The sequence below is a fragment of the Myotis davidii genome, unplaced genomic scaffold (genome assembly GCF_000327345.1).
Source record: "Myotis davidii unplaced genomic scaffold, ASM32734v1 scaffold1193, whole genome shotgun sequence".
NCBI lineage: Eukaryota > Metazoa > Chordata > Mammalia > Chiroptera > Vespertilionidae > Myotis > Myotis davidii.
In genome coordinates this window covers 117,268-132,527 of record NW_006284331.1, presented here as the reverse complement: position 1 = coordinate 132,527, position 15,260 = coordinate 117,268, and the positions used below count along the sequence as shown (strand labels likewise).

General features: G+C 36.8%; 1 protein-coding gene across 1 annotated transcript in view; it reads right to left on the bottom strand.

The window, feature by feature from the left end:
* Positions 1 to 15,260, bottom strand: part of LRRC7 (leucine rich repeat containing 7) — a 380,912-nt gene that overhangs the window by 338,086 nt on the left and 27,566 nt on the right. The window contains exon 2 of the mRNA XM_006754436.1: positions 11,490 to 11,565. Within this exon, the coding sequence (XP_006754499.1) occupies position 11,490 (1 nt within the window). The 5' untranslated portion in view covers positions 11,491 to 11,565. The remainder of the gene's footprint in view (positions 1 to 11,489; positions 11,566 to 15,260) is intronic.

Sequence of the window (15,260 nt, the reverse complement as noted above, 5' to 3'; positions counted from 1 at the left end):
TCCCTACCTGACACTCCCAATAATCCTATCTTTATCTCAGAGCTTGTTTCCAAGGAACCCAAGCTACAACACACCGAATTCCTTAATCTACACTGCTGTGTAGCTCTCTCACAGGCACCTACAATGTCTTAACCACCAGATTCCATGAACTCTTAGGTTTCTTTGCAGCTTTTATTTAACTGTTGAGCCATTTTTTCCTCTTAGTACCCTTTGCTTCCGTGAACTCCCTTTACCCTCGTCCTCTTCCTGCTTCTCCGTTATTTTTTATTTTTGTCACTGGAGGATATTTTTTTCCACTGAGTTTTAAAAAGAGAGTAGAAGGGAGGGGAGAGACAGGGAAAGAAACAACAATGTGGCCCTAACCGGTTTGGCTCAGTGGATGGAGCATCGGCCTGTAGACTGAAGGGTCCCAGGTTCGATTCCGGTCAGGGGCATGTGCCTTGGTTACGGCACATCTCCAGTAGGAGGTGTGCAGGAGGCAACTAATCGATGTTTCTCTCTCATCGATGTTTCTTAACTCTCTATCCCTCTCCCTTCCTCTCTGTAAAAAATCAATAAAACATATTTTTTTAAAAAGAAAAAGAAACAACAATATGTAAGAGACTCTTCAATTTGTTGCTTCCCTTATGTGCCCCAACCAGAGCTGGGAATGGAGCCTGTAACCCAGGTACGCACCCTCGACAGGAATCAAACTCGTGACTCTCCAGTCCATGGGCCACTGAGCCAAACCAGCCAGGGATAAAATATTTTTTGTATTTGTTTATTTTATTAACCAAGTTTTGTTGGTTCTCTTCTGAACTGGCTTTGTATTCTTTCTTGGGAAATCTCATTTACACCCTTGGCTTTAGTTCCCATCTTTATGGTCAACCTCCTGAATTCACATCTTAAGCTCAAATATCTGTTCTTTGTTATAAAAGCTCACTTGTTATTGTTCCCCGGATATTCCCTGGCTGTTCCTGATAGCCATTTTCCTACCTGCTACCATGAGCCCTACCATCTACCCTTCACACTATAACCAGAGGTGTCACATTCAAAGCAACAGTACTGATGGCTATTGTCATTGTTCGATTGGTGTTGCTTTAATAAGGAGTTGTTTCATCTCCATTTCATAAAATTATGACTGTGTAGTTTCACAGTGGTGATAAAATTGTATGACATTCGCTCTGCCTAGTAATGTCTTTCATGCAAACTTTTTCCTCTTGGTACTACAGTAGAAAGAGAATGGTTCTACGAGTCACATAGAAATAAATTGCGCTACTGGTTTTCCCTATAATAACTAACTGTGGTAATCATGTAAAAATAATCACTCAACAAACATCCCTGTAGTTTAGAGTCTCATCTCGGTTATAGTCATATCGTAAGGGCCAAGTGAGAAAAATTTTTGTGTAATGTACTTGGATGACATAAAACTTACTCAATAAATATCAGTTTCCCTCCCTCTGCCTTTCTTTTCCTCTCCAGGTCTGGTTTCAGCTATGATTTAAACAACTAAACTCAGTTCCTAATTTCAGCTAGAAAGTACTCAACTAGACCACAGGTAGGAACTGGGCTCAGTGTTCAGCACAGGAAATTGAGGAATTAAGTCAGATGAAGATAGCAGCATTGGAAAACCTTTCACCTGGCATCAGAACACCTCAGGCAACAGAAGCCAGGTTGCTGGCTCATTCAGAGATACCCAAAGCAGACCTGGCCAGGAGCCTGTGGGGTGCAGCTGGCATTGGTCTCTCTCTGCCCATTATGGCCTTGAGAGTCAAGTACTGTTGCGTCCACTTCCCTGAGTACCTCTATCTTCCTTCTCATATGATCGCTACTTTGTGGCTCAACCAGCCTTCAATGACTTTCTTCCCTCTCGTAATATTTATAATCCTTACACACTAAAGTTGCGTATTGGCAATACAGGACCTGAAGAATTGTGTCATTGATGTCATTAATTAGATTCTGAATGCCTGTCCACATAGATGGCACCTATAACATGTACAAACTAGTCATCATTTTTAGGTTATTGTTCATGGAAAATACATTATTTTAAATTTATCTCTGAATGTCCAGAAACCACAATTACTGATACATTCTCAGTAGAATATGCACTTGGGCACTTGGAGGTGATTTGTGGTTAGTTTTTTTTTCGTTTTGTTTTTTTTGGAAGCCAAAAAAATGAATAGGCAATTATTTGAAATAACAGTTTAACAACAGCAAGTCTCCATAGTGTATTGAAAAGATTTTATTTACAAAAATTCAATAACCACACAGTTTTGTAAGTTTTGTGGGTCTTTCTGCCATTCACAAGTATAGACCTCTGGGCCTTCTCATCTCAAAAGAGAAATGACCTGTTTTAGATAATTAAAAGGAATCTGAAGAGGATTTTCACTTTTATGAAAAAACTGTCATTACCATAATAATGTAAATCTTTCATAAAAGTGAAGTGGCTTTCAGAAAGCAGGGGATACTATGTTTTATGCCACACTGGCCTTTACAAGAGATGTCACAGGAACATTCTATTTTGGGGTGATAGAGACAAAAACTAAAGAGAAAGTCTTAAAAGTCATGTAAACAACAACAAAAAACAGCTTGATTAAAAATAGGCAAAGGAGTGGAATATACATTTCTCCAAAGAAGATATACAAATAGCAATAAGCACATGAAAGGATGCTCAACATCACTAATCATTAGAGAAATGCTTATACAAATCACTATGAGATACCACCTCATACGTATCAAGATGGCTACAATAAAATAAACAATACACCAAAACACAAAATAACAGGTGCTGGCCAGGATGTAGAAAAATCAGTTTGCTTACTCATTGTTGGTGAAAATGTAAAGTGGTGCATGGTCACTATGGAAAGCAGTATTGCAGTCAGTCCTTAAAAAATTAAAAACATACCTTATGGCCAAGCAATTCTACTTCTGGGTATTATCCGAAGAAATCCAAATTATCAATTTGAAAAAAATATATACACCCCTAGGTTTACTGAAGAATTATTTACAGTAGCCAAGCTTTGGAAATAACCTAAGTGTCCTCTGATAGACAATTGGATAAACTATGTTATACATATATACAGTAGAATATCACTTGGCCATAAAAAAGAACGAATCACCATTTGTAGCAACATGGATGGACCTAGAGAGTATTATGCTTAGTGAAATAAGTCAGACAGAGAAAGATTACCATGTGATTTCACTTATATTTGGAATCTAAAGAACAAATGAAATGAACAAACAAAGCAAAATCAGACTCATAGATACAGAGAATAGTGTGATATTTGCCAATTTGGAAGGATATTGGGGTCTGGGTGAAAAAGTTTAGGGATTAAGGTAGCAACAAAACAAAAATAGTATGGGATGTAAAGTACAGCATTGAGAATATAATCAATATTTTAATAACTATGTATGGTGCCAGTAAGTACTAGACTTATCAGGAAGAATCATTTCATATCCTATCTAATAAAAGAGAAACATGGTAATTAGCCATACACCGCTACCCTTCCCATTGGCTAATCAGGGCGATATGCAAATTAACTGCCAGCCAAGATGGCGGTAGGCAGCCAGGGTACTGACATGAACAGGAGGCTTGCTTGCTTCAGTGACGGAGGACTCCAACATTCCCCCCCTGCCGCTGCTGGGCTCTGAGCTGCTAAGAAACATTGTTACAAATATAGAAGCTAAACAAAACCCCAGAAACCTGTTTTCAGTCAGCCGGGATCTCAGAGCTGGAGTCACAATAAAGTTTCAAATACAGAAAGTAAACAAAGCCAGAAACCTGCTTTCAGCAGCGAGGTCTCACAGCTGAAGCCGGCTCTCAGCTCCAGTGACATCCATAAATCCAAGAATTAAAAAAAAAAAGGAAAAAAGGAGCAGTTGGGAGTTTCAGTCACCCGCCAGCCTGAAAACGGCCCTCAGCTCCTCACCCAGACTGGCCAGGCATCCCAGTGGGGACCCCCACACTGAAGGGTGTGTGACCAGCTGCAAACAGCCATCATAGCCTCATCCAGACTGGCCAGGCACCTAAGCGGGACCCCCACCCTGATCCAGGACAACCTTCAGGGATAACCAACCAGCCCCCACCCGTGCACCAGGCCTCTATCCTATATAGTAAAAGGGTAATATGCCTCCCAGCACCGGGATCAGCGGAGCTGCGAGCCCTCCTGGCCCCTGGAGCATTGTGACAGGGGGCAGCGCCCAAACCCCCTGATCACCCTGCGGCTCTGTGTGTGACAGGGGGTGGGGCCCCAACCTCCCTATCCGGCCTGATCTATTCGTGACAAGGGAGGGTGCCCCAACCCCCTGATTGGCCCTGCTCTGTGCCTGATAGAGGGGAGCTCCCCAACCCCCTGATGGGCCCTGCCCTGAGTGTGACAGGGTGCGGCCCCCCCAACCCCCTGATCGGCCCTGCTCTGTGTGTGACAGGGTGCGGCCCCCCAACCTCCCCATGGGCCCTGCTCTGTGACAGGGTGAGGCCGCAACCTCCTCATCCGCCCTGCCCTGAGTGTGACAGGGGGTAGTGCCCCAACCCCTGATCGGCCCTGCCCTGTGGGTGATGGGGCGGTGCCCCAACCTCCCCATTAACCATGCCTTGAGTGTGACAAGGGGTGGCGCCCCAACCCCCGAATTGGCCCTACCCTGAGTGTGACTGAGGGTGGCATCACAACCTCCTGATCGGCCCTGCTCTGTGTGTGACAGGGGGTGGCGCCGCAACCTCCCCATTGACCCTGCCTTGAGTGTGACCGGGGGTGGCGCCCCAACCCCCCCATCGGCCCTCCCCTGAGCATGACTGAGGGTGGCATCGCAACCTCCCGATCCGCCCTGCTCTGTGCATGACAGGGGGCAGCACCCCAACTCCTCAATCGGCCCTTCTCTGAGCCCGACCAGGGGCTGCGGGGCAGGCACCTAGGGATTGGGCTTGCCTCTGCCACTCAGGAGTGGGCCTAAGCTAGCAGGTCGTTATCTCCTGAGGGGTCCCAGACTGTGAGAGGGCACAAGTGGGGCTGAGGGACACTCCTCCCCCCGCCCCCCCCGCCAGTGTACAAATTTTTGTGCACCGGGCCTCTAGTATTATATAAATGTCTAACCACTATGCTGTATAGCTGAAACGAATATAAAATAATATAGGTGTCCCCCCCAAAATGTATACACACACTTTGAATAATTATAAAGGCAGTGTCTATTAAATATATTTCATTGACAAAATTGAGCTATTAGCTGTTTAAATGTGTATATAATATTTGGGGACACCTGTATAGAATGTCAACTGTAACTAAAAAATAAAAATAAATTAAAAATAGAACTATTGTATAACCCAACAATTCTACTCTGGATCTATACTCAAAGAATTGAAAGTGGAAATTCAAAGAAATAATTATATACCCATGTTCATAGCAGTATTACTCACAACAGTTAAAATGTAGAGGCATACCACATATCCATCAATAGATTAATAAATAAAAAGTGGAATATAGATAAAATATTATTCAGACTTTTAAAAAATGGGAATTCTCAAGACACTTGCTACAATATGGGTGAGCCTGGAGGATATTATGCCATGTAAAATAAGTTAGTCACAAAAAGACAAATGCTGTACAATTCCACTTATCTGAGGATCTTAGAGCAGTCAAATTCATAGAGAAAGAAAGAATGGTGGCAGTTAAGGGGTAGAGGAAATGTTGTTTAATGGGTACAGAGTTTCAATTTTGAACAATGAAAAGAGTTACAAAGATGGATGGCTGTGATGGTTGCCCAACAGTGTGAATGTACTTAATGCCACTAAACTGTACACTTAAAAATAGTTAAGATTGAAAATTTTACATTAGGTATATGTTAGCAGAATTAAAAATAATCTTTAAAATATTTAAAAATCATTTAAACAATAAAACAAATAATTATCAAAGGAACACCAATAAGACCGATGACTTTTTTAACAGAAAAAAAAAATGGAAGTTACAAGACATTGGAATAACATCTTTGAAGTACTGAAAGGCTATAACCAGTAAAAATCATGTTCAGAAACAAAGATGAAATCAAGAATTTTCAAAGAAATAAAAACTATGAACATTTATTTTCAGTATACTGGCACTAAAAGAAATACTAAAGAGAGTCCCAAATGGGGAAAAAATATTCCCAAGTGGAAAACAGATATGCAGGAAAAAATGAAAGGCAGTGGAAAAGGTAAATATGTGGGTAAATATAAATAGATCTTGACTGTACAAAATAATAACAGAAACGTCTTGAGTGAGGGGTAAGAATCTCTAGATACACGTGTTACAATAAGAATGATAAAAGATGGAATTAAAGTCTCCTAAGATTCTATTAATATCAGGTTATTGTTCAAACTAATATCAGGCTATTTGTTTAATATATTATGTTAAACCATAATAAGTCAAGGATAAATGTCGGAATCTCTAGAGTAACATTAAGATCAATTAAAGAATATACATCTAATAAGTTAATACAGAAAAATATAGACTAGCAAAAAGAATTGAATTAATCCAAAATTCAATAGAAAGCAATAAAAAAGAGCAAAACAAACCTAATCAGATAGGTTATTAAGAGAAAATAAAGAGTAACATGATAGATATAAATCCAATTATATCAGCAAATAATTATAAATGTAAATGAATTAATATTCCAAATAAAAGATCAATATTATAGACTAGACTTTAAAAAAGTCTATTATATGATATTTATAAGAAATCATAAATATAAGAACACAAGAAGACTGAAAGTAGAAGGCTGCAAAAAAAATACATGCAGTATACAGATGATGTATCATAGAGTTGTACACCTGAAACCTATATAATCTTATTAACCTAATAAAGTTAATTAAAAAAACACATGACCATATTACCTAAGAGAAAGCTGGCAGTAGTTTTACTAAGAACAGAAAGAGTAGAATAAACAAGAATAATCATTAGAAATAAAAAAGAATATTTCATAATGAGAAAGTGGTCAAACCATAAAAAATGTAAATGTTAATCATTATATCATTTGGGTGGCTTTTCAAGCAACTTTCTTCATTATGCTTTCATACATTGGTTGAAATTTCTACAGTAAGCATGGATTGTATAATTGAAATAAAGCAATAATGCTATTTTTATTGTGGACCAAAAAAAAAATAAATAAATAAAGCAGTAAAAAGACTTAAGAGTAATCTGTTTCTAAATAAAAAGTCTTAAAAGATTTGTTGGCTATTCTGCTCTAATTACAATCATGAAAATTAACTCTATAGTGCCAGGGAAAGAAAAATAATAATAGTACTAATGAGAATCAGGTGGGAAAATCTCACATAAAAGTGTTACACTTGCTCAACTGGTGTGGCTCATCTGACCTATGAAACAGGAGGTCGCTGTTCAATTCCTGGCTGGGGGATATGCCGGGATTGCAGGCTTGATCCCTAGTAGAGGGCATGCAGGAGGCAGGTGATTAATGATTCTTTCTCATCACTGATGTTTCTATCTCTCTCTCCCTCTTCCTTCCTCTCTGAAATCAATAAAAATATATGTATTTTTTTTAAAAAGTTTTACTTATTTTCCTCTTAGTCTTTTGTTTATTTAAGGATTTAAAGACAGCCAAACAATTCTGAGGGTACTTGCTGCAAGAAGGTAACAGTACTTTAAAAAGAATGTAGGAATAATCCACAGGGAGAAAAGCATTCATTCTTTCATTCAAAAATATCTTGTAAGTTCCTACTATGTGCTAGGAACTATTAGCACTGGATGGATGAATGGATGGATGGATGGATGAATGGATGGATGGATGGATGGATGGATGGATGGATGGATGAATGGATGGATGGATGGACAGATAGACAGGCACATCTATGCCCCCAGTTTTTGACAGAGCTCATTAAACCTTTGTAAATTCCTAAGCGATAAAGGTACTCGCAGATTGTTCTAACATTTGGTCATTGATCCCAGTTCCTGAAACGGGGTTCCTAAATCTCTTAGAGCTTCTTGAGTGATAAGAATGTCTTTTGTTCTAATGAGATGACTCTGGTTGAACTTCTGCGTGGGTCCTGGTTGGGAACTGGTCACCTGAAAAACCAAGCCATAATTAGAAGCTTGGAATTTTCAGCCCTACCTCCTATTCTTCAGGAAGGAAGAGGGACTGGAAATGGGGTTAAAAATTGGTCATGCCTACATGAGTAATCCGCCATAATATCTCAATAGTATGCGATTCAGAGAGCTGTCAGGTGGTGAGCATGTCCCCATTCCAGGAGGATAATACAACCCAACATCTCAGGGACAGAAGCTCCTGTGCTCCGAACCTTACCAGACCACGTATCTATTCATCTGACTGTTCATCTGTATCCTTTATCATGTCTTTTAATAAACAGATAAATGTAAGTAAGTTTTCCCTGAGTTCTGTGAGCTGTTCCAGCAAATAACAGAATCCAAGGGGAGGAAGTCATGGGAACCTCCAATTTGTAGCCAAGTTGGACAGAAGTTGTGGGTAACCCGGAGACCTGCTACATGGGTTTGCCATCTGAAGTGTGTGTGGGTCATCTGAAGTGACTGAGGGCTTAACCTGGGAGATCTGATGCTTCTCTAGGTAGACAGTGTCAGAATAGAGTTAAATTGTAGGATGCCCAGCTGGTGTCACAAAAAATCAATTGTTGTCTGAAGTCTTGTGGGTGTGGTAGTAGTATGAGAGTAAAGGAGAAACACTGCAGGAGGACTGGGATTTTCCTAACAAAGATGCAAATAGAATATTTGTCAGCCTGCTGAGGGAAATCATTTATGAGATGGCTGAATGAAGTAATAATAGGGTGTATGTATTTGACTGGATTATCTCGTAATGAAGATATCCTTAACCAAGGTACATTCAATTGCATTAGCTATTCAAATTATGGGATGTTTTAGGGTGATTGCAATAGAAAGATATCCTGAGATTAAGTAAATCTGACTTATTAAATCTGGTTTAAAAATATAAAGCCATCCAAAGATAAATCTGAACCACATAATTCTATCATTGGGCTTGATGTAGGAAGGAGATAAGGTAAAGAATAAAGTCACTATATTGAAAGGGACTCGTAAGTCCGTCTGGCCTTCAAAGTTAGATGCTCTTCCTTAGGGCTCCCAATGACTGACTAATTGTGATGCCCCAAAGCTTTTGCTCCCTCAGTCATCTTCCTTCTAGGTTGTTCAGCAGCTTTTAACAGTTAATGTCTATGAATCTGCCTGCTTTGTTGTTATTTTTTTAAAACAAAACATAAACACTGGAAGCCAGTTTTACTCTTACTTTTGACTATTGCTCAGTGTTTTTGTGCTTCATTCCACTTTTGATGATTGAATATTGATCCTAGGAATTGTACCTGTGGTAATGTTCCCCTTCCCCCTGTATATGTTTTCTGCCTGATTACATTCTGGTGGCCTCAATCACTATCTCTATTCAGATAAATTAAGTCCATATGTCTTCTAATCCTAGAGCTTCAGTTCTGAATTTCCATCATCCCTGTGAGATACCCATTTTGCTTTGCCACAGGCACCTGAATTTCACTGTCTAAAGCTAGCATTTTAATATCCTCTGCTGAAAGTTAATATACCAGATCTAAAATAATGGGATCCATGTCAAGCTTCTGTAGAATACAGTGAAGAAGGTATTTCTTTCGAATCAAAGTCCTGTTCAGTATCTCTACTGCCGCCACCTTAGTTTGACTCTGAAATTGTCCACCTGGATTACTGAAAGCATCAATTACCTGGTCTTCCACCACCAGACTCTCTCAACAGTCTACCAGATGTTTCTCCTTTTTTTCACTAACTCTTCTTTCAAGTTCTTCAATGCCTTTTAAATTATGATCTTCATTTCCTTCTGAGCTAAAATTGATGTTGACTATTACCAACATATTTTCTAAACACATTTTTTTAAAAAAATTTTCTCTCCTTTATTAGAAAGATAATCCAACTGAACTATTTTAAAAGTCTTAGAATTTTGAAAGAACTTTTGCTTTCCACTGCCTCATAATGCAAGCTTGTATCACTGTTTTACAACCCAAGAGAAAAACTCTAAATTTATAGACCAGATACATTAAAGGCTAGTAATTTACATTATAATGATCCTTCTCTATTGAACCATTACTTAGCATTCTTGTTATCAAGATATATGGCTCCAATTGTATGAATATTTCTAAGAGTTTATATGTGAGGTACTTATTATCCATGGCGTCATTTATAAAGCCGTAAAAGAAGACAGAAAGGGAAGAAACTTCTGCTGGCTTATATAATTCTTTAGGAACTGTACTGTTGAGCAATTGAAACACAATTTTAAACATTTTTATAATTAGAGAAACTTCTACTATTATAGGATTTTTAAATATAAATATAAAATGTACAATTTCTAAAATATTTTATTATAGATAATGCCATCATATCTTATACAGTACACTTCTCTTTATAAATATATTTTAATCATCATTACCACTGAAAATTCTTGTTAAATTAAGAACTAACTGTGTTAAGTTTTATCTAAAAGGAGGGTGGGAAAGACAGGATGAAAGAAGGTGAAGAGAATGGTCAAAGAACATATATGCATAGCCCATGAACACAGACAATGTGTGAGGGCCAGAGGGAGGGGAGGGCGGGATTTGGGTGATAGAAGGCAAAGGTGGGGAGAGAAATGGGGGACATCTGGAATAATACCAATAATAAATTTTTTTTAAAAAAGATGTATGTTATGTATATGTAAATGTATTGGTGTGTGTATTAAAATATGTATATATACATATCAGTTTCTTAATCCATATCCATAAAAGATTTGAGGTAAATACTTTCTAAAAACTTTTAGCCTTAACATTCTGATTCTATTACGATTTTCAAGATACATTTGGAGAAAGAATAAACTCCAACAACTTTAATGTGAAACAATGAATTTTTCAAAAATGTTTTTTGCCATTTAAATAATTTTATTTACCCTTCCCATGTTCTTAAATCCTCTTCTTAATCCACTCATCCAAACACTGCATTATTTCATTACTTGAAAATGTCGGTAAGTACTGATAAACGGAAAGATCCTGCTTTGTGTCTGGATTTCATTTGATAGTACCTTGAAATTTTGAAATGTAACCTTCAAAAGTGAATGTAATTTACTTTAGTCTTAAAGTATGGCTATAACATAATTTCTATTAATGGTTTATGAGAGGAATTAATATATTTACATAGTAGCTAAGTATGTCATGAGGCATAGGGAGAGTCTTAATCTTTTTTTATAAAGAAATATATTGTTGAATTGGGGCTCTAGAAATAAGGCCTAAGAGAGGATAAAATATTTAAACTTATCTTTATGACCAAAATAATTTCATTAATATTGACAGAAAATTGTTTTCCTGAAATTCATAGTTACTATTTTCTTCCTATTTTTGTAATATAATATATAGTTAACACAAATATTACTAAGTGTGAATTTTAAATTATAAGACTATTTGGTTATTATAGAGTAAAATTCTAAGAACACTATGGAATTCTACATATTTAAGCATAGCAAAATAACATAATATCTACTTGCTAGTTATTCCTGTCTCTGCAGACTTCTAGGTTGTGACCACTTTGACTTGCATTTTTTTCATGTAGCGGGCTCCTTAAAAAAAAAAAAAAGAAAATTTAAAAAATTTTAATTAACTGTATTTATAAATTGACAAATACATCTAAATGAACATAATAAGCAAGAATGGAATGTGAAGAGCTTACTCAGATGTTCTTCTAATCATCAAGTTACACATCCTATCAGAATAATTCTGCAAACACTACATTTCAAATATTTGAGCTGTGAATATATATATTCAGGGTGGAACAAAAGGATGATACTATTTTCCAATATTCCTTTTTAATGCAACACTTCAATAGCAGCAAGGAAAATCTTTTGTATAGTGATTTTCCCTCCCTTCTTGTTTTATTCCTAATAACTAAATAGTAAATGAGCAATGTATTTTCCTTGTTTTTAAAAATTATAAAAACAGAGTTTCTTTTAAAATATTTCATAAATTGGATTTTTACAGGTCTGAGTTGCCTTTTCTTCTAATTATTCTGAATAAATAAAGTTTTATGTTCTCACTATTACACCTTAAAAGCTGATGTGGTAATTCCTAGTGACCATTAAAAAATTGCTTTGACACTGGCACTTATTACATGTTTGTAAATTCATAGTTTAATGTGTTTCCTATATTATAATCATAATAATTAATCCTAAAATAACCATACATGTTTGTAATAATTAAATTTATTTTAGAAAAGTGATTTCCAGCCCAGCCAGTGTTGCTCAGGGGTTGAGCATCGACCTATGAACCAGGAGTTCACGGTTCAGATTCCCAGTCAGAGCACATGCCTGGGTGCAGGCTTGATCCCAATTGTGGGTCGTGCAAGAGGCAGCCAATCAATGATTCTCTCTCATCGTTGATATTTCTATCTCACTTTTCCTTTCTAAAATCAATAATATATATATATAATACATTGACTTCCATGAAATTAATGAAGATATCCATATTTATTTAGAATGTTAGTTTATACTCTATGCATTTACAAACCATGGTTGATAGAGGAAATAAAGAAAAGAACTATACCTTGAGATTACTTGTTTGAATATTTGAAGTAAAGCCTTTACGTTTACAAAGCCCAAGAATCTCTATATACTGGTAGTGACTAGTCAGGACTCGAGGGAACCTCCACTTATTAGTGGAGCAGAGAAGCATGTAGTCCATGCACAGAGCCAGGCACTGCCTGGTGTGTTTTAGGAGTCATAAGGGAAGCTTTATTGTTATGCTTTAGTGCAATTTTCTAATAAAAATTTTAAAAGGGGAGTGAAAGAACCAAGAAAATATTCAAGATCTGCTTAATAAAGTCAACTGTATATAGTAAAACTTAGTTACTTTTTTTTTTTTTTACCTCTCCTTGAAATTAGAAGAATTTTTGGGAATAAAAAACTATAGTAAAATATTAAATAGCAATTAAAATGCTGGAGATTATGTATTTAATTGATGTAATTCTTTACTTGTATAAAACACATCATCTTAGCCGAAACCGGTTTGGCTCAGTGGATAGAGCGTTGGCCTGCGGACTGAAAGGTCCCAGGTTCAATTCCGGTCAAGGGCATGTACCTGGGTTGTGGGCATATCTCCAGTAGGAGATGTGCAGGAGGCGGCTGTTCGATGTTTCTCTCTCATCGATGTTTCTAACTCTCTGTCTCTCTCCCTTCCTCTCTGTAAAAAATCAATAAAATATATTAAAAAAAAGCAAAAACACATCATCTTAGGATAAATAAAGCTTAGCAAACCATGTGTTTAGGCTGAAGTAATTTTCTGATTACAAATGCATTATTTTTTAAAAAATTTGTTTTATTGCTTAAAGTATTACAAACAGTATTACATATGTCTCCTTTTTCCCCCACCTTGACCTTCCCCAGGCCTCCCCTACCCCCCAGTGTCTTGTGTCCATTGGTTATGCTTATATGCATGCATACAAGTCCTTCGGTTGATCTCTTACCCCCCCTCCCCCAACCCAACAAATGCATTATTAATATGAAATAGAAATTAACTAATTTTTGTAGTTACAAGTGTTCTTAATACTTTAGTTTTTTACTTTTATACTAATTTAAAAGTGATTTTCACACCTCCATTACAGTGTTACATTATAAAATGCTTACAGTCCGCAATATATTATTCGGAATGTTTTAGAAATACAAAGATATAATCTGATTAAATACCATTTGATATAGACTAGGTCTACAGATTAGAAAACTGAATTAATCTAATTTAAGTTGTTTATTTATAAAATAATAATTAATTTTAAGTACCTCATAAGCAGTTTCTTTAAAAATAGAGTTCTGTTAAAGAAAACCACCGGCCTAAAATGGAGTCACTTGTGCTATAAAGCCCATCACATGGAACTTAGACTTAATACCTGATCTAATTGCAGGCATATAATCTCAATTGGTAGGTCTGGAATTTTTGGTCAGCACCAGTGAGATAATTTGTCATGACCCTCTCCAACCACAATCCCCCTTTGCAATGAAGCTGAGGCAATCTGCCCCATCAGATCCAGCCTTCATCAAAGGGAAGGTAGCCTGGCCAGAAAAAATCCTTTCTTTTCTTTTGCTAATAGCATCCTTGTCCTGTCTAGTTTCTACCAATGAAAGTCTTCCATATTTAAACTTCTTGGAGAAGCTCTCTGTGTACTAGATGGGATGCTACCTGACATGAATCGCTCAATGAAGACAATTGGATCTTCAGATCTGAATTTTTGTTCTTTAACCATTCTTAATAGCCAAGCATGATCCTTAGGAGAATGGTTGTTTTTATATTGTTTTATTGTAACAAATGAAATTATAAGCCTAAAATCTATGATTTCAGTACGCAAGAGATATATATGTAAAAATAATTTATCATAATATTGGTTTATGGTGTTTTGTTGCTATTGTGTTGAAAATAAAAAGTGCCTCTTCACTTTCAGGGGGTCTCTATTCAACACAATGAAAGAAATATATGTCTCAATTTAGAAAATAAATTAATATTATTGTTATATTATTATACTATTACTATTATACTACACTATACTGCAGTATACTCTAAATTACAATAATAAATGTTATACTATTATATTATAATTATATGATGATAATATAATATATAGTGATTTATTTTTAGGATGAGTAGACCTGCTCTTGTTCTTTGCAAATCCTTGGTATTGATTCCGGCCATGGCTAGTGCAGTATGCACATTCTTCAGAGAATGAAGAGAATGTTAAGACAAGACACTCCTTTATATGCAGTTGTTGTTTTTTTTAATTTAAGAGACCTAGTCACGGGTAACATCACATTTTTAAGGCTATTTTAAAAGGTGGGGGAGGAAGGGGAAGAACCTTTGGTTATAATAGAGATGAACATACCAGCCTTGATGGTTCCCTGTTACTAATATGTTAAAAAATAAATGGTCAGGTGTTATTTTTAGTGCTATAATGGTTCATGGTATAGTTCCTGGGTCTCCACGTTATACATTTTATTTTTTTTAAGTTTTTTATTTTACTTAAATCTTTATTGTTCAGATTATTACAGTTGTTCCTCTTTTTTCCCCTAATAGCTCCCCTCCACCGGGTTCCCACCCCACCCTCCTCCCTCACGCTCCACCCACTATCCTCATCCATAGGTGCACGCTTTTTGTCCAGTCTCTTCCCACATCTCCCACACCCTTTTCCCCCCCAAGAATAGTCCATTCCCTTTCTATGTCCCTGATTCTATTATAATCACCAGTTCATTCTTTTCATCAGATGATTTATTCACTTGAT